At 57.7% G+C, this 17,738-nt stretch overlaps 1 protein-coding gene across 3 annotated transcripts in view; it reads right to left on the bottom strand.

The window, feature by feature from the left end:
- Nucleotides 1-2,626: 2,626 nt before the first annotated feature.
- Nucleotides 2,627-17,738, bottom strand: part of GNB1 (G protein subunit beta 1) — a 55,077-nt gene continuing 39,965 nt past the window's right edge. For 2 of the 3 annotated variants that reach the window (XM_084873483.1, XM_084873481.1), the window contains exons 4-12: nucleotides 17,068-17,106; nucleotides 15,420-15,526; nucleotides 11,637-11,700; nucleotides 10,617-10,779; nucleotides 8,124-8,190; nucleotides 7,231-7,432; nucleotides 6,369-6,585; nucleotides 5,676-5,791; nucleotides 2,627-4,249 (exon numbers count right to left, since the gene is read on the bottom strand). In XM_084873483.1, the coding sequence (XP_084729609.1) occupies nucleotides 5,685-5,791; nucleotides 6,369-6,585; nucleotides 7,231-7,432; nucleotides 8,124-8,190; nucleotides 10,617-10,779; nucleotides 11,637-11,700; nucleotides 15,420-15,526; nucleotides 17,068-17,106 (966 nt within the window). In that variant the 3' untranslated portion in view covers nucleotides 2,627-4,249; nucleotides 5,676-5,684. Of the gene's footprint in view, nucleotides 4,253-5,675; nucleotides 5,792-6,368; nucleotides 6,586-7,230; nucleotides 7,433-8,123; nucleotides 8,191-10,616; nucleotides 10,780-11,636; nucleotides 11,701-15,419; nucleotides 15,527-17,067; nucleotides 17,107-17,738 lie in introns of all 3 variants that reach the window. The other variant, XM_084873482.1, reaches the window with a different exon arrangement.

Below are 17,738 nucleotides of genomic sequence, written 5' to 3'. Positions count from 1 at the left end.
AATCACGCCATCTCAGGGCCACGCTGGGAGGGGTGCAGGGAGGGGTGCCTCGGGGCGTCTGGAAGATCCTTCGAGGTCACGTCCCGTGGGCCGAATCCAGAGGCTGGTCAGGCTGTGGTGGGAGGGAGGGGCTGGCGGCAGCACGTGGTGCAGGTGGGGTGGCGTTGGAGCCCAGTTTTGCTGAGCTTTGTGTATTCGGGGTCTCCTCTGAGGGGCTCAGGGGTCCAGAAAAGCAGAGTCTTTCTACTCTCCCTGTTGCCAGAGCTGCAGACGACCTTAACAAAGAACAGTATTTGTTTCTTGGTGTTCTTTTTCTTAAACGTGGCTCTATATTGTTTAAGCTTCACCCCCCCAAAACCTGGACCCACGCTTTTTTAAAAAAATGTATTTTTATTGATTTCAGAGAGGGAGAGAAAGAGATAGCAACATCAATGATGAGAATCACTGATCGGCTGCCTCCTGCACACCCCGTACTGGGGTCTAGCTCGAAACCGCAACCAGAGCATGTGCCCTGCCCAGGAATGGAAACGTGGCCTCCTGGTTCATAGGTCGAGGCTCAACCACGGAGCCATGCTGGCGGGCCTGGACACACTTTTCTTTTCTTTTTTAATATATTTTATTGATTTTTTACAGAGAGGAAGGGAGAGAGAGAGCTAGAAACGTCAATGAGAAACATCGACCAGCTGCCTCCTGCACACCCCCCACCCCCCACCGGGGATGTGCCCGCAACGAATGTACATGCCCTTGAGGGGAATCGAACCTGGGACCTTTCAGTCTGCAGACCGACGCTATACCACTGAGCCAAACCTGTTTCAGCCTGGACCCACTTTTCTGAGTGTTGAATGACGAGGGACAGCAGGGCAGGTGGTGGTGGTGAGGCAGGAGCTTGCACCACGGGGGTGGGGGTGGGGTTGGAGCAGGATGGAGCTGCTGCCCAAAGCTGGACTCAGTGAGGGGGCACCCTGGGTTTTGGGTGCAGTCAGGGGTGCACCAGGCTCCCGGATGCAGGGAGTGGAAGGGGTGCTCCTCTTGGGGCCCTGCTCCCAGCTCTGGGACGTTGGCCTCGCTGTGCCTGGTGGGGTGAGTGCCAGGGTGAGCAGAGGCTGCCCGGCACCGAAGGGGAAGTGCAGGAGCCGGGGAGCCGGGGAGGGTGGGAGGCTCCCCGAGGAGGGGGCCCTGGCTCCTGGAGGTCCTCATTGATCCCTCTGGCCTCCAGCCAGCAGACAGAGGAAGGGCCGGCCTCCTGCCTGGCCGCGCCTCACCCCCCAGAGGCCTGGCCAGGGGAGTCCACTGGGCCCCTGAGGGCTCCTGAGGGCTGGCTGGCTCCAGGGCGTGTGGGAGGGCAGCACCTGTCCCCGCGGACCTCCCAGTGCCAGGCTCACCATTCAGCAGGAACAAGACTTCCCGGGGCAGCCCCCTCCCCAGGTGCTGGAGTGAGGAAGAGCAGCAGAGGATGGGGGCAGAGCGCACAGCAGGCACGGCACCCCTTTGTCCCCCAACTCCAGGTGGCAGCCTGGGTGGGAGTGGAAGCCCCGAAGGCCGAGTGCCTAGCCCGCCTGCTCACTCCCGCCCCGGGACTCTGACCTCTTCCAAGTCCTCTAAAGCAGGTGGTTTCCCAGGAATCTGAGGCGGCGAGTGCCTGCCCGGGTCCCACGGTGAGGACCCCAAGGGGCAGGGTTTGGCCTGGGCTCTGGGAAGACTGAGGACACAGGGAGGGGGAGGGGTGATGGTCAGGGGGACTGGAGACTTTAAGGGGGGACCTAGGCAGGGGGCGGAGCTTGGAGGAGGAGCTGTCTGTCCCCAGAGCACATGCCGGTGGGCCACAGGGCTGGTGGAGGTCAGCACGGGGCTGGTGGAGGTCAGCACGGGGCTGGTGGAGGTCAGCACGGAGGCGCGGGTCCAGGCAACTCTGGACAGGACACCATCGGCTCCTCCTCTGTGGTGAGCGCCAGGCCCTGCTCGGTGCTGGGGGGTGTGTGTGTGTGGTAGATGCGGACCCCAGCACCAACATGGTGGTTACTGTGGCGGCTGGGGTCCCTCCGGCCTCCGGGGGGTCAGGGAGCGCCTGGCGCAGCTGAAGGCAGTGCGGGTGTTAATTTGCACAGAACAGACTTTGGGAGCAGCTGGGAGTGCACCCGGCGGGCAGAGGAGGGTGCGTGGGTGACACCCACACCCCAGGTAACTCCAGGGCCTGCTCCCCCACATGGTGCCTCCTCAGACGGGCAGTCTCCCCTCTGGAGAACGTGCCGCCCTTTGAGCTCGAGAATGGCCGGTGACCTCTAACCTCACGCAGTGGCCCGTCCCTGTGCATGGGCAGGAGCAGGTGGGCCTGCACCCACTCACAGGCTCTGGGGGGCGTTTGATATTTGGTCTCCATCAGAGGTGGCGGCCCTGGGGCAGGTGCCCGAGGGCTCAGGGCGGAGCGCACGCCCAGCTGCAGTGCTGGAGCCGCCTGGGGATGGAATCTGGGTGGGGACAGGTGGCCGGAGTGGCCAGGGTGCGGTCGGAGGGCCGGGTGTGTGTGTGTGTGTGTGTGTGTGTGTGTGTGTGTGTGTTAGGGTTATGGGAAAGCACGGCAGAGGCCAGCATAGACCGCCCACAGGGAGAAGCAGCAGCCACACGGAGGTCCCTCACGCCAAACTGCTTTATTACAGCTTAAATAACAGTACAGTTGAGTACAAGGCCTACCTCGCGTCCAGCTTCCTTGCAGTACACGGACTGAAATTAAATACAAAAGGGAGGGCAGGTGCAGGCGGTGTACAGAGGTGTCGCTAGGAGGGCTCCGCTCCCGCTCCCCCCAGCCCCAGCCCACACGTCCCCGTGGCCATCTGTGCAGGAGCCGCAGCCAGCCGGCCGGGAAGCTCTGCTGCGGCCTCCGGAGAGCGGGGCGGGCCAGCACACCGCCCCGCACCTGCCGGTGCTGCTGCTGCTGCTGCTGCTGCGGGCACTCGGGCTCGGACGCCTGCCGGACCGGCTGGGGGACACCGGAAGTCTGTTAGAAAATGACCTGCCTCCGGTGCAGAGGCTGGTTCCGTGGGAAACGGGCCATGAGTTTACAGAGACGGCAGGGTCTCCGTTCCCTGCCCCACCCCACCCCAATCCAACAGCAATCATTTGGAACAGGACTTGGTGGTTTTTAAAGAAATAAAGAAAATAGTGCCTTATCCTGCTACTCAAGCGTGTCTTAGAGCTGCTTACTGTACTGCTTCCGGTGCGTGCAGAGTAGCAACGATAGTGGCGAGAGCCGTCAATGGTTACAACTTGAAAGAGGTTATTTCGTAAAGAAAGAGAACACCTACGGACTGAGCGGAACGCACACCGAGCATTCCTACAGCATGCGCGTCTAAGAGTTATCCCCGATGCGGCAAACGATCCAATTGTTTAACATTTAACTTAGAAAGTCTGAGATCATTATTTTCAAAACATTGATTTTTACATTGTTTCATACACAAAGAATTGACTGACTATCCAAGCACAGGACGGGCACCTCTCTTGAACACAGAGGTTATGACGGCGGGGCGGGGCACGGGGTAGTGTTAGGCTATTATTATAAACTCCCCCCAACTTCACAGGAACCCAGGGTGAGGGAGGAACCGGAGGGAGAGGCAGAGGACGCGGGAGAAAGGTGCCTGATTGGACTCTGCTGGTCACCACGCTCGGGTCTGCTCTTTCTGTGCCATGTCTGCGCAACAACCATGTGACACTAGACAAAAGAAATTTAAAACAGGGACTAAATTTACATAATTAACAACTTCAGAGAGACGCGCTAGACCCTCTCCCTCTGTTTAACTACTAAACACAAAGGTATTTTAAAAGGAAACATGAATGGTTTCAAATCCTGTTACAAACACGACCTGGAATTTGGAGCCGATGACAAGATCCAGTCCTCGACCTGCCCTGCAGGAGCGTCACAGACGGCGGGGCCACGGACCGGAGTCCGAACCCACGAGCGGCCAGGTGTGTCTGCCTCGCGATACACTGAGCTACTGTGTGTGAACATCCTGCCTAGCTTCCTTCTAACTTCATTCCAGACAAAGGCAAACAAAGACAATGGTCCCGGAGGAGGCACGACTCGTCGAGCTCACAGCAGTTCTTCTCTCGTGGATTGTGCTCTTGGTTCAGCAGGAAGTGAAGGAAAAGATCTTGCCCTTTGGAGTCCGGAGGGGAGGGCGCCGTTAGTAGGGAGGATTGGAAATGCTATCACTGCAACGCTTCGGGTGGAATGGTCTTCCAGTCACCGCGCCGCCCGCTGCTGGAAGCAGAGGTGAGAGGTGAGCGAGCGCGGAGCGTGCTGCCGAGTGAGCGAGTGAGAGGACGGCAAGCACCAGTGTGTGTGGAATCCCAAGAACAAAGCCAACTGACTGACAAAATAAAGAGCGTTTCCTGCCATCTTGGACCCTGCGGAGGCTGCTGGGAACAGGGCTTCTATAAAAAAGCTGTGTCCAAGGCCATTTTTGACGGCTATCAGCGGGGTCTCCAGAATCAGAGAGCACACAGCTCCCCTTTTTATTAAAAAATATATTTTTATTGGTTTCATTTTAAAAAAAATATATTTTTATTGACTTCAGAGAGGAAGGGAGAGGGGGAGAGAGAGAAGCATCCATCGGTTGCCTCTTCCATGCCCCACACTGGGGACTGAGCTCGCAACCTGGGCCCTGATTGGGAATTGAACTGTGACCTCTTGGTTCATAGGTCAATGCTCAACCACTGAGCAACACTGGCCAGGCTCTTCTTAAAGGTGAGGAATTCTCTCTGGCTTATGCGTACAAAGCAGAGAACAACACAGTGACTCCTGGGGGGCAAAGAGCAAACCAGAGCCGCCTGAGGAACGGGGACTCATGCCCGTGGAAGGGGGGCGGTTCTCGCTGAGGCCGCTGCACACAGAACCTGGGCAATGCTGGGCCCATCGAGGATTTAAACTTATTGGAAAGTAAACTAACAAAATGGAAAAAGGAATAAAAGAAACAGACTCCCCGAGACAGAGAACAGAACAGACAGCTGTCAGGGAGAGAGGCTGGGGGGTTGGTGAAAAGGGGGAAGGGAAAGTACAGGGAAATGACCTCAGAGACACAGACAGCAGTGTGGAGGCCATCAGAGGGAGGGGGCTGGGGGAGGAGGGGGGAGAGGGATGAGTGGTGATGGAAGGGGACTTGACCTTGGGTGGTGAACACACAGTGCAGTACACAGGGGATGGGTGCACCCTAGAGCTGTGCACCTGGAACCTATACAATGTTAGTACCTGTTGTCACCATAATAAATACATTTAAAAAAATATCAACAGAGCCCTGGCCAGTTTGGCTCAGTAGATAGGAAAGCCCGCGGGCTGAAGAGTCCCGGGTTCAATTCTGGTCAGGGGCATGGACCCCAGGTGCAGGCTCGATCCCCAGTCCTGGTCGGGGCCCCATATGGGGAGGCAATCCATCGATGTGTCTCTCATATGGATGCCCCCCCACCTCTCCTCCCTTCCACTCCAAAAAAAAAAGAAAAAATTATGGAAAAGTATCCTTAGGTAAGGATTAACAACACAGAAGACACTAAAAAAAAGAGAAGTAAAGAGAAGCAGGGCCTTTCAGTTCAGACCCGTCGCCACTCAGCTTGCAGTCAAGGCTGACCTCCCCACACCCATCCACCCCCCCAGAGCCCAGAAACCACGAGCCACCACCTCCCCGAGTTACCTGCCGGTGTTAGTTCCAGATCTTGAGGAAGCTGTCCCAGGACCCCGTGGCCACGGCCATGCCGTCGTCAGTCACGCCCAGGCAGCTGACGCGGTTGTCATGCCCGGCCAAGACACCTGAGAGCAAGCAGGGCACAGTCACTCCAGGCCCGCGTCCCCCCAGGCAGCCAAGCAATGCCGCTGCGCGGGGGAGCTGAGGGGCTCACCTGGGGCAGGAAGCAGGCCCTCCAGAAGCGGAAGCCGAGGCGAGACCCCAAACCACCAGGGGTCACGAGCCCTTCTCCCACCCTCCCAAGCCCTGACGAACACAGCCGGCAACTCTGAAATGAGTCCGCTGCCAGAGGCCGCACGGAGTCGGGGCGTTCTCATCACCCGTCCTGGGCGTGTGGATGCACCTGGGCCACGCACCAGCCTCTGCTGTGTGCATCCCACTCTTCGGGCACCCCGTTCCTGCCCACTGGGGATACCGGGCACTGCACAAGTGGGTGGGAAAGCAACTGGTGTGTGCGGGGGCTCCAGGCCTGCCAAGCCGGCTCCTGGCTGCCTGTGCCTGTCCCTGTCCCTCTGCCAGCCACGCCATGCGCCTGGCAGGTGCACTCAGGCCGGCCCAGCACACCGGGCTTATCTGAGGAGCCACGTCCATATTGAAAGATGGCCCGAGTGCCGGGCCCCACAGACGGCCCGCGTCACCCACCTGCCCGGTCGGCTTTGAGGGCGTCCCAGACGTTGCAGTTGAAGTCGTCGTACCCGGCGAGGAGGAGGCGCCCGCTCTTGGAGAAGGAGACGGAGGTGATCCCGCAGATGATGTTGTCGTGGGAGTAAGTCATGAGCTCCTGATCCGCACGGAGGTCAAACAGCCTGCAGGTGGCGTCATCCGAGCCAGTGGCAAACGCATTGCCGTTTGGAAAGAACTGGAAAGAGAAAGCAAATAGGAGTGTGCAAAGGCACAAACCATAAATACTGGAAGTGCCACTGCCCATGGGCAGGACAACGCAGTGCCCACGTCAGCAAGGGCTGCGTGCTGACAGAGCCGGGGCCACAGCACAGGGGTCCAGGGAGCACACGGCCGGGCCTGAGGGCTGTGCCCCTGAGCCACAGGAGTGTCCAGGAAGCTGCAGGGTGGGCATCACCGAGGCCGTGTTTCTCTCAGTCACCGGCAGTCAGGAGCCCCAGGCAGAAGGCAGGGAAAGGATCCACAACCACTACACGCCTGCACAGCTCCCCTCAAGGCCAGGCCCTCAGGTCGGGATGTGGAAAAGGGAAACCCCGCCCCCCAGAGGCTGCAGGCTGGGTGAATTACTGTACCCTGTGCACCCCCCTTCCCCCCAGGAAGCCCAGGGCTGGGGGCCAGCCAAGCACAGAATTAGCTGGCCCCAAGGATAGACCACACCACTTCTAGATTTTCCACAGGAGTTTTTGGTAAATTGGGTTGTATTGGCAGAGAAAACAGAGGATGTCTAGTCCTAGAAACATTTACAATTGAACGAGAATGCTGTGTGCACAGAACTAATCTAACCGTGACGCTGGCAAAGGACCCTGCCGCGGCCGCCACTCACACAGATGGCGTTGATGTCGGACTCGTGGCCGGTGAACGTTTGCCGGCACATCCCTTCTCGCACGTCCCACAGTTTGGCTGAAGCGTCGCACGCCCCAGACACAAACAGTCTGGTGTCGGGAGCGAGAGAAAGGCTCATGACGTCGCCGGTGTGTCCGGTGAAGGTGGTTGTCTGCTGGCCCGTCTCGATGTCCCACAGAGCACTGCAGCAGGAGACACCACAGAGCACCCACGTTCTCAGGCGGCCCATGACCAGTGTCCTTCCCACCCAGGACCAAGCACACCTGTGCGCTTTGATTAGGACAGATCAGATGGGGTCTCTCTCACATGCCTCTGGTCAAATGTACATGACGTGGCTGGGAGCCACGGTGAACACACTCCACCCGCCGCTCCCAGCCAGGCCGCGGGGAAAGGAGCAGGCACTTCCCTCATCCCGGAGGTGCCATGTCTATGGAGAGGCTGCAAATCGGCAAAGCATACTGAAAGTGGTCCTCTGTCACTGCCTCTGGGGCTGAAGCCTCATGGCCGTTTCACATGACAGACACCCTCACTCATGGCCAGTGTGGATCAGCAGTTAGAGCATTGGCCCGCACACAGAAGGGTCATGGGTTCCATTCCCAGCCAAGGGCACATATCTAAGTTGGAGGTTCAATCCCCAGCCCCCATCAGGCACTTGCAGAGGCAACCAATTAATGTGAGACACATTGATGTCTCTCTCTCTCTCTCTCTCTCTCTCTCTCAGCCCCCTCCCTCCCTCTATTCCACTCGCTCTAGAAATCAATGAAAAAAACATCAAGCGAGTATAAAACAAAACAAAAAAGGACCTCTGTCCTCCTACCCAGAGCTGGGGTGGCCGAGCCCTGTGAAAAGGGCAGGCGGGGCTCAGGCACTCACCAGGTGGTGTCTCCAGAGCTGGTCACGATCTGATTGTCATCCAGGAAGCGGCAGCAGGACAGGTAACCTGGAAAACAGACCCAGACAATGACCCAAATCTGCAGGAGCCGCTCTCTATGATTGCGTTAATAGAAAGGCAGAATGGGGAAGACCCTGCCTGCTGGCCCCACTGCCCGTGTGCACACTGCTGGGTGGGCCCGGGCAGGGCTAGGGTGGTCAGGAACCCTCGGACGAAGGAGGCTGAGGCACTGTGCCCACAGGGCACTGGAGCTACCACACATGGGCACACGCTCTCCTCTGGTGCCCATGCCTCCTTCCCCTCTTGTCATGACAGGAGTGAGGACAGATCCCCGCCTGCTCCTCACTGGCTCACTCATCCACTCAACGCACAGGAGACCTGGTGCCTGGAGTGTGCCCCTGCCCCGGGACACATCCATGAACAGAAGGTCACTTCTTGCCCCCTGGAGCCCTTCCAGCGTGGGGAGAGAGGTCGGACAGGTGTCAGGGCAGAGCAGGGAGCAGGTCCGTTTGCTACGGACGCAGCTGTAGCAGACGAGTCGGAGTAGAAATGGTTGTATGGCCTGAGGTGCAAGCTGGCCCTCGGCACAGAGGTTGGAACACAGGATACCTGCCGAGACACCCCACATTTTTAAAAATAGGTTTTAGCCCGGCCGGCATGGCTCAGTGGTTGAATGTTGACTTATGAACTAGGAGGTCACAGTTGGATTCCCAGTCAGAGCACAGGCCTGGGGTACGGGCTCGATCCCTGGTGGGGGACGTGCAGGAGGCAGCCGATTGATGATGTTTCTCTCCCATCATTGATGTTTCCATCTCTCTCTCTTTCCGAAATCAATTAAAACTTATACATATATATATATATATATACACGTCTGTGTGTGTGTGTGTGTGTGTGTGTGTGTGTGTATCCTTTTTTTTTAAACACATTTTTATTGATTTCAAAGAGGAAGGAAGGGAGAAACATCACTGAAGAAGCAGGATGCGGGAGAGAAGACAGAGCCCGGCCCGGAGGGCTCACTCAGCAGCCCTGCTCCTCGCTGAGGGGCGGAGAGCACGCCACCTTTAGGGAGGAGCAGCGAGCACCAAAGGTCAGCGTCGGAGAACACATGGAAGAGCAGGTGCTCTTGGCACGGTGAGCAATGTGCCATGTGTCCTGGGCTGTTACACATGCAGGTGCAACGCCGACAGGAACGTCACTGAGAGCAGGAAACGGCCTGTGCGGCTGCCAGGGCATGCATGTCCCGTGAGCTGACACAAGTCACCCCCGGCAGACCAGCAGAAATCACAGACATACTTTGTAACCCCTGGACGAGCCACTCAGAGTCACGGAGAGGTAACCAAACCGCCCACAGAGCAGGGCAGCCAGGGGGCAGGTAAGTGATGGAGCCGCATCCCCTCCACTAATGTCACGAGAAACCGGACTCAACAGCTTGGAAACGGCTGAGACCTTGAGAACGACACGACACACTGCCTACAGGGGGCGCTATCAACACACGGGCACAGTCAAGTGGGAAGGAGATGGGTGGGGAGCCTCCTGCAGATGTCAGCGCAGGAGCAGGAAGGCTGGGCTGCCACGGGGAAGCAGACGCCTGGACAAGGAGGAGCGCCGCATCCAGACAAGAGGGTCCGTTCATCAGAAAGAGACCAGACCCGTGCCTGTGCGCTCTGCTAACGGCTCAAAACGGGTGAGGCAACAAGTGCCCAAGCTGAAGGGAGACACAGCACATCCCTTGTCAGGTCCTCCCGCCCTCTCGGACTGGGCAGTGCGTCTGCTCTCACACACGGAGCAGCCGACTCTGCGGCGGGCGTGTGGCCTCGCAGTGAGTCTCCTTCCAGCCGGCAGAGAGCACTTTACCCCGAGAGGACAGCTGTTCTCGAACATCGGGCATTGGAAGGACGCAGGACAGGCTCTCTTCGGCTGGAAGGAAGGCAACGGGCCACCTGGCTGGCGTCAGAGCAGGACTAGCTGCTCCGTGCCTTACCACCCTCTCCTGGGTTGCGCCTGAGGCAGGTGAGCCTCATGAGAAGTCGTTTTCAGGATTGAGAAGCAGCTGCCTCCAGGTAAAACCCTAGGACGGGGCCCCTCCAAAAACACTCCCCTGTCGCAGCCACTGTCACCAGTGAACGAACACGGAGAGCTGCTCGGCTCCAACACCTCCCAGACTGCGGCTCCGCACTCGAGCCCACTGATGCCAGGGCCAGTGCACGCACACACGTGTGTGCTCACACACACAGGCACCTTCAGATCGCAAACCCTGGTGGAAGGTGCTCAGGATGGAAGACAGTGGCCTAAGTAACCCTGAAAAGCAGACGCCACAGGGACTGAGACCCACGTTTTCTTCCTGGTAAGGGCATCCAAGGCCTGTCTTTACTTTTATTTCCAGAGTATTCTACCATTAATGCAGTCCCGTGAGATCATTCCTGAGCAGGGCGAGAACGCTGGCCAGCTGTGAGGTCACGGGAGAGAACGCGTACCTGTGTGTCCGGCCAGCTCACGGCTCACACGGACATTCCCCTCGCGAGTTTTCAGGTTGTAAATGGAGCAGATGTTATCCAGGCCTCCGCAGGCCACGTAGTTGCCAGAAGGGGCGTACGCACAGGTCATGACCCACGAGGAACGCAGAGGGATGGCGTGGACCTGGACGACAGAACACAGACGCAAACATGCTCAAGTTCAAAATCTAGCTACTGAAATTACTTTGAAAATAATTTGCAGGTGTGACCAGTCAGATAAAGCAGTAACTTAATTAGAAACCTTGTATTATGTAACAACTCAACCTATCATTTTATTAAAGTTGCAAGGGATGACTAGATAGGCACTCAGTAACAATACAGCCTCCTAATTGAAATTAGGTATCGAAAGGAGAGACTGTTTCTTTACTATTGTATTTTAAGGCTTACTGGCTAGCAATAATTCACTTAAGTCTTAAAAAAAAAAAAAAAAAAAAAAAAGCCACTGGCTGGTCAAAATGGCTAATTCATGAATAAGCAAAGCTTTCTCCTGAAGTCCGGGACTGGCCCATTGTGGCTGCGCCAGCCCTGAGGGCAGCTGCGCCAGGCTGTGCTCACGTGCAGACAGCGCCCCCGAAGCTCAGCTAAGTGGGTCCCTTTCAGCACGCGGGACAGTGACAGCACTGCGTCATTCCATGTGACACCCCCGGGTTACTCTTTAAGAGCTTAATTTACACTTCGAGATATAAAGCCACTCAGATGATCTCTCATAAAAAGTAATAACTAAATGAAAAGCTAGATGTATGCATTTCTAAGTAAGACATGAAATCTCCGACTGAGCTAAAACCGGAATTCCGACTCCCACCTGCTGTGAGACAAGGACAACCACAGCAGAGCTGCGCTGGGCAGCGGGGGACTAGCAACACGTGGCAGCCACGGCCTCGGCTCCTAGCGGCCGGGAACTCCACACCAAGCCCAATCCCGCACCCCCGCCTGCCCGCCTCCCCGCCCCGCCCCGCCCCGGGGGAGGGCGTGCATTCCTACCTTGTTGGTGGTGTAGCTGTCCCAGATGATGAGCTTGCCGTCCTGGGAGGCACTGACGAGAAGCCTGCAGGGAAGACAAACGCAAGCACGTCAGCCACAGCCACAGCCACACACGGCTGTGGTGTCGCCTCTCGTGTGCATCAAAGCGGCTGTGCTGGAGACGAGCCCAAAGGAAAGTCCCATCGTCAGACCAACACAGAGCGTGATGAGAATGCCCCACAGACAGCAGCTGGGACAGCGCCTGGCTTCTCGGGGGACTAGACCCCAGCCACGTGCTGGGTCAACTAAGACTGTGGCCACTTAGCACTGCTTCCGTCTGTCCAATGTGAGACATACAGTCTTTCAAGAACCAAGGTGGTAGGAGACATGTAGTGTGCAACGTTCTATTCTATTCTAGTGCACGGGGAACAAGCTTTCAGAGACTCCCAATTTCTGAGGCATTTCCCAGACGGAGCGACACTGGGTCCAGCCTGGGAGGCCCTGAGGCTCGCTCACATCCCACCCGCTGTGCCAAGTGAAGGCAGGCCCCGGGGCCCAGCCTGGTCCCACAGCAGAAACTACCAACCGTCACGCACCTTTTCCTTTTGTCTCGCTCTGGGCAAGTGTGATCAGCTGGGGTCTGTGGCTGCAAGGTGCCATGCCTGTCTCTACAGAACGAGGACAGGACAGCGCAGGGCAGCGTGACCAAGGGGCGAGGGTCAGCGGAGAGGAAGCAGGGCCCGCGGCTACTCAGCAGACAGCTCAGGACCTGCCCTTCCAGGGATGGCCACGGCTCCACCCACAGCCCTACACGGACGGGTCAGTGCGACAAGTCATGACAGAAAGAGTTCCACCAGGTGCTCCGGTTAATGATGCGGATTTTTTTTAATTGATGGAGATACACTTCCTGAACCGATCATAACCTGGAGGTAAAACTTCGGTCTCTCTGGAAATCTGGACACTTTTCACCAAAACACACGATCTGAGGCGGCAGGTACAAGAAGTCGCCACGGAGTCCCAGGGACAACGCCGGCCTCGGCTGCGTGCTGCAGACTCCTCCAGGACGGAGCCGAGCGCCCTCCGCTCCCAAAGCACTTTCTTCAATCAAGTCCTTGCATCCCGGTGGCCACACACACCTCGGGCATGAAACCTGTGGGTTAACAGCGGCCGCTCTGCGCCCGGTGCCCGCCCTGCAGGCTCAGCCGTGGACGAGCCCTGAGGGAGGGGCCGGCGTAGCGCCTCCCCTCCAGAGGGTCACCTTCAGGAAGGTCTCGCTCAGAGCTTAGCATCTGCTGACTCGCCCCATTAGAGGAACATGAGCTAATGCCCACTGATCCTCCAGAAGGTGAGAGGAGACACCCCGTAATCCCAGTGGGGGAACCGCTGCAGACCGGGTGGTCACTCGCCTCCCGGCACAGCCTGGCGCCCAGCAGCAGCAGCCAGTCACCGGGAGGCACCAGCCACGCCAAAGCAGAGGAAGGAGGAGCGGGAAGAAGGCCCCGCCTCCCAGCCCAGGCCTCAGGCCCTTCAATTCTAACAAGGCTTCAGGTGACTGAGAGAGACTCTGAAATGTTATAAAAAATAGAACTTAAGCATAAACGTATTTTACTAATGATGTTGATAAGCACGGTACTAATGAAGATGTGACGCCCACCCACCGACGCACACATGCCCGCACAGCCCTCGCTGTGAGTCTCCCAGCAGTGAGTGTCTGACATCACACAGACTAACGCGTGTTCACAGCCTGCAGCCGAGCCAGGAGAACACCCTGCACGATGACCGCTTACAAAGGCAGAAGGTGCGAAGGGGACGTGAGCCAATGCAGTCCACTCTGAGAACACGGCTGGGTTTTCTCTGAGACGCGCTGCACAGCACAGCTCCTTCTAGTGTCACCTCTGTTCTTTGGTTTATCACTGTAAACTAGGGCCCCACATACTTAAGGTGTTAAGAGCTGTAACTGTCCAGTTTAAAAAGCAGCTACAGCCAAGCTGGCGTGGCTCAGAGCATCAACCTATGAACCAGGAGGTCAGGGTTCGATTCCTGGTCAGGGCACAGGCCCGGGTTGTGAGCTCCATCCCCAGTGTGGGGCGTGCAGGAGGCAGCCGGCCAATGATTCTCTCTCATTATTGATGTTCCTCTCTCTCTTCCTCTTTTATTGATTTTATTGAAATCAATAAATATATATACATATAAAAAATAAAGAGCAGCCAGGCCCTGCCAAGAAAGAGAACCAGAGTAACTCAACACCCCTACCCCTTGGGTCCCCGCTCTTTAGGGGTGGCCACACCCTGAACTCCATGTGCGTTGTCCCAGCCCTGCTGCTCTTCCTCAGACCCGACCCCCAGCTTTCACAGCACAACCCCAGTTGGAACCCCCAGGCCGAGCGTAAGGCCTCACACGTGGTGATCGGACCCTCGATGATCTGGCCCTACCTGCCTTCCTGCTTCACCTGAGCCCCTGCCTCCTGCCCACTGCTCTGGCCACAGAGGAAGGAACAGCTGCCTGCAGCCTGGTGCAGCTCCCACCCCCCTCAGGCACAGGGTGGGGCCCCAAGCAGGGCCCTAGGTGGGAGCGGCTGCAGGAGCACACCGTGGAGGGTGTGAGGCTGGAGCGCGGGATGTGTGTGTGTGTGTGTGTGTGTGTGTGTGTGTGTGTGGCCTGGCTACCAACGCCCCGTCTGAGCAGGACAGGACAGAGGCTCCCATGGATGAGGAGAGCCCCAGAGACCACGTTCTGTTTGGTCACCGGCTACTTTTAGTACAAGTCTAAGGTGGGTTGACTAGTAAGGGCATTTTCCTTTCTTCTTCCTTTTTCATTCTTTCTGATTAGCAGTATCACTGAAATGGCCTAAATTATCGTTCATTTACATTTGGAATTGCATGGGACACTGCACAAAGTAAAGATAGAATAGGTTGTTTTGAAGCTGTTTACACTCTAAAGCAGACAATTTCACAAAGAGAAAACCAAGCTGAAAGTTACTAATAAACATTAAAAGACAAAAACTACTCAAAGACAGGCACTGAGGTCCATGTTGGTGTCTGAAAGCGCGTGTCAGTCACAGAGCCCCGGCAGCTCCCTCCGCTGTCGGGGGGAAAGCAGCCTCTATCAGAGGAGGCTGAGCACACCGCGTCTCGATGCTGCAGGGACCCCGGGCGATGGAGGAGCGCAGCCGCCAGAGGACGAGGGGTCTGAATTCGGGGCCGGGTTTGAAGGGGAAACAATGAGTGACGGGGGGAGTTCCCTGGCTGGTGGGGCAGAAGGGCCAGGGGAGAGATGGGGCAGCAGCTGGGACTGCATTCTTGCTGTGGGGTGTGGCTCCGGGAGAAACCAGCAGCAAACGCGGACACAGCACTTGGGACCCACTGTTCTAAGGCTCCACACACTTTACCCTGTGCCAGGGCACTGAAACCCCGGGTGCCAGGGCACTGAAACCCCGGGTGCCAGGGCACTGAAACCCCGGGTGCCAGGGCACTGATACCCCAGGTGCCCGCGGAGAAACCATGAGGAACAGGCTGGAAAGATGAGCCACGGAAGAGAGGTTAGGCGACTTTCCCAGGTCACACACACACTGGGCCTGGATCCGGCAGAAACACAATGAGGGAGAGGAAGACCCAGCGGACAGGAACGGACGAGGGCGGGCAGAAACGGGCCTGGGCAGGAGGCCGTGCGGCCTGGGCGTGTGCACTGTGACCCACACCCGGCCTGCCCCGACCCTGATGCCACTTCCTGGCTTTCCTTTACAAACCACGACCAATCAACCCAGAACGTCCCTGTGCCTCAGGCCGACCCGCTCAGGCCACTCACCTGGAGTCGGTGCCCCAGTGCATGGCGTAGATTTTGGCCAGGTGCCCCCGCAATGTCCTCCTGGTGCGCATCTGGATCCTTCCCACAGGGTCAATGTTGTTTGTGATCTGAAAGCAAATGTCCCGTGAGATCCCTCTCCGCCACCCACCGCTGGGCCCAGCCCCCTCACCCAGCCCCTCCTGCTGGGATTTCTCCTGTGTGCAGGCGCCGAGTTCCCTTTCACGAGGCTGAGGCCCAGGCTCCACCTGAGGTGGAGAACACGTTTCTGCACTTCAAACCCACAGCGGGCACCATGCTCGGGGCTGGGCACACGGACACCTCCCTTTTCTCTCCCCGTCTCACCAACTGTGCACCGAGGCCAGGTCCTTCCACCTCCCACAGCCTGATGGGCCCACTCCCAACCCCACGGCCCAGCGCTCAGGCTGGGCACTGACCCACTCGGGATTACTGCTGCTCTGGCCCAGAACTGTACACGCAAACCTGCCGGTTCCCTCCGGCAGGAAAGCCTGGCGTTCACCATTTGGGTGGACAAATGGAGTAAGTGAATCACATTAATGGGTCTAAAACTGTACAGTCTACAGTGCATCTCAGAATTCAGAAGCAGGTAATTCAATGTAGTACAATTTTTCCTTAACTTATTGTTTAACCCCAATTAAAGTGCATCCCCTAAAGCAGTGTTTTCCAAAGTGTGGTCCGCGTACCCCCAGGGGGGCGGGAAGTCTGGTGGGGGTACGCGTTGCACCGGAGTTTGGTGGGGATATGCACTGCACCGTGCTTAGCTGCGCCTAATTCTAGGTTCTCATGAGTACGAGGGGTACTCAGCGTTACGAAAATTATAGAAGGGGTGCGCATATGTCAAAAGTTTGAAAAACACTGCCCTAAACCATTAAAACACTGTAAAATATTAATCATTCTCAAGAGAAATCGGATTTTTCTTCTACATTTTATTCTTTGGGCAAAAATATTAAATTTTCTAATGAGGTGAAATTCACCACTTTAAGTATTTCATCCAGTGGTCCTTAGCATGCTGACAGTGCTGTGTGACCCCTCTCCCTAGTTCCAGAACATTCCCACCGCCCACGTCCAGTAAGCACTCACTCGTGGGCCCCTCCAGCCCCTGGCGGCCCTGATCTCCTCCAGGCCATGACTGCCTATCCGGAATGGCCCTGTCAGTGGAGCCTGGCAGCGGCCTGGCCCGTCAGCCCCGCCCCCGGTCCCGGGCTCCTCCGGTGCGCCAGCGTCCACACTGCGCCCCTCCCTGCGCTGGGTCCCGCCCCGCTGTGTGCCCACCTTCGGGGGGCGCGGACACGGGTGGTTCCCCGCCCGCGCCGGGGGAGTGCTGGAGAGCTGGGCGGGCGCTGTCTCCGCACCAGCGCTCAGTGCCGGTGTCTGGAGAGCACGGATGAAGTTAAACTTGGAGAACCGGCCAAACTGAACCGGACGATGACTATTTCACAACGCTGACCTCTACCCCGTAAGGACCTATTTAAGGCTTAAGAGGGATTTATTTTTCATCCTAAAAACACCACGTCCCACACCGAGCACAAACACTGTGAGTGAACGCTCCCAGCAATGGGTCCCCCCCTCACTGCACCTGCCTCAGAGCAGAGCTCGGCCCCGAGGTCCCGGAGGGAGGCCTGGTTCTCACCTGAGAGAGAGTTGCGTCTGCACAAGCTTTCCTGGCATCCTAGAGAGAACAGTGGGGAGGAGGTTAGTCGAGGCCCAGACTCGTCCCCTCCCAGGCCCTCCGCCCAGTTCAGAGCCTCGTGCAGGGCCGGGAGGAGCGGAATGTGACGGGTGGAGGCGCCTCCACCGGCCTGTGCTGCAGCCCCACGTGCAGGGCAGGTGGACTGTCAGCAGAGCAGCCTGTGCCCAGACCACACTCCATACGGGGTAAGAACACGGTGCCTTCCAGGCCCAGACCATCACACACCTGTGACCCTGGTGATGCAGGCCACCCTGGGAGGACCCAGGGGAGGCTGGTGGCACTGGAGAACCGCAGGACCGGGGCCACCTCTGTCCTCCGGCCGAAGGCTTGCACCTCCACAGCCCTGCATCTCCACGGCCCCGCACCTCACAGCCCCACACACACTCCTACCTCTGCCTTTTAACAAACCGCCCGGAGCTGTGGGGCCCGAGGACTGTGGGAAGCACTGTACGCCCAGCCCGAGCCCTCTCTTCTGGGCTGTGCTAACGGGAACTGTCGCCAGACTGAGGCTATGGGACGCGCTGAGGGCCTGGCGGCTTCTGGCTGTGCCCCTGCCTAGGAAATGACCCGGGAAGCACTACACAGGGACACACTGAAGCTCATAAAAATGC

The sequence above is a fragment of the Pipistrellus hanaki genome (genome assembly GCF_964339955.1).
Source record: "Pipistrellus hanaki genome assembly, chromosome: 2".
NCBI classification, from domain to species: Eukaryota; Metazoa; Chordata; class Mammalia; order Chiroptera; family Vespertilionidae; genus Pipistrellus; species Pipistrellus hanaki.
The sequence above is the reverse complement of the archived record's forward strand: the minus strand, read 5'-3'. Positions and strand labels throughout refer to the sequence as shown.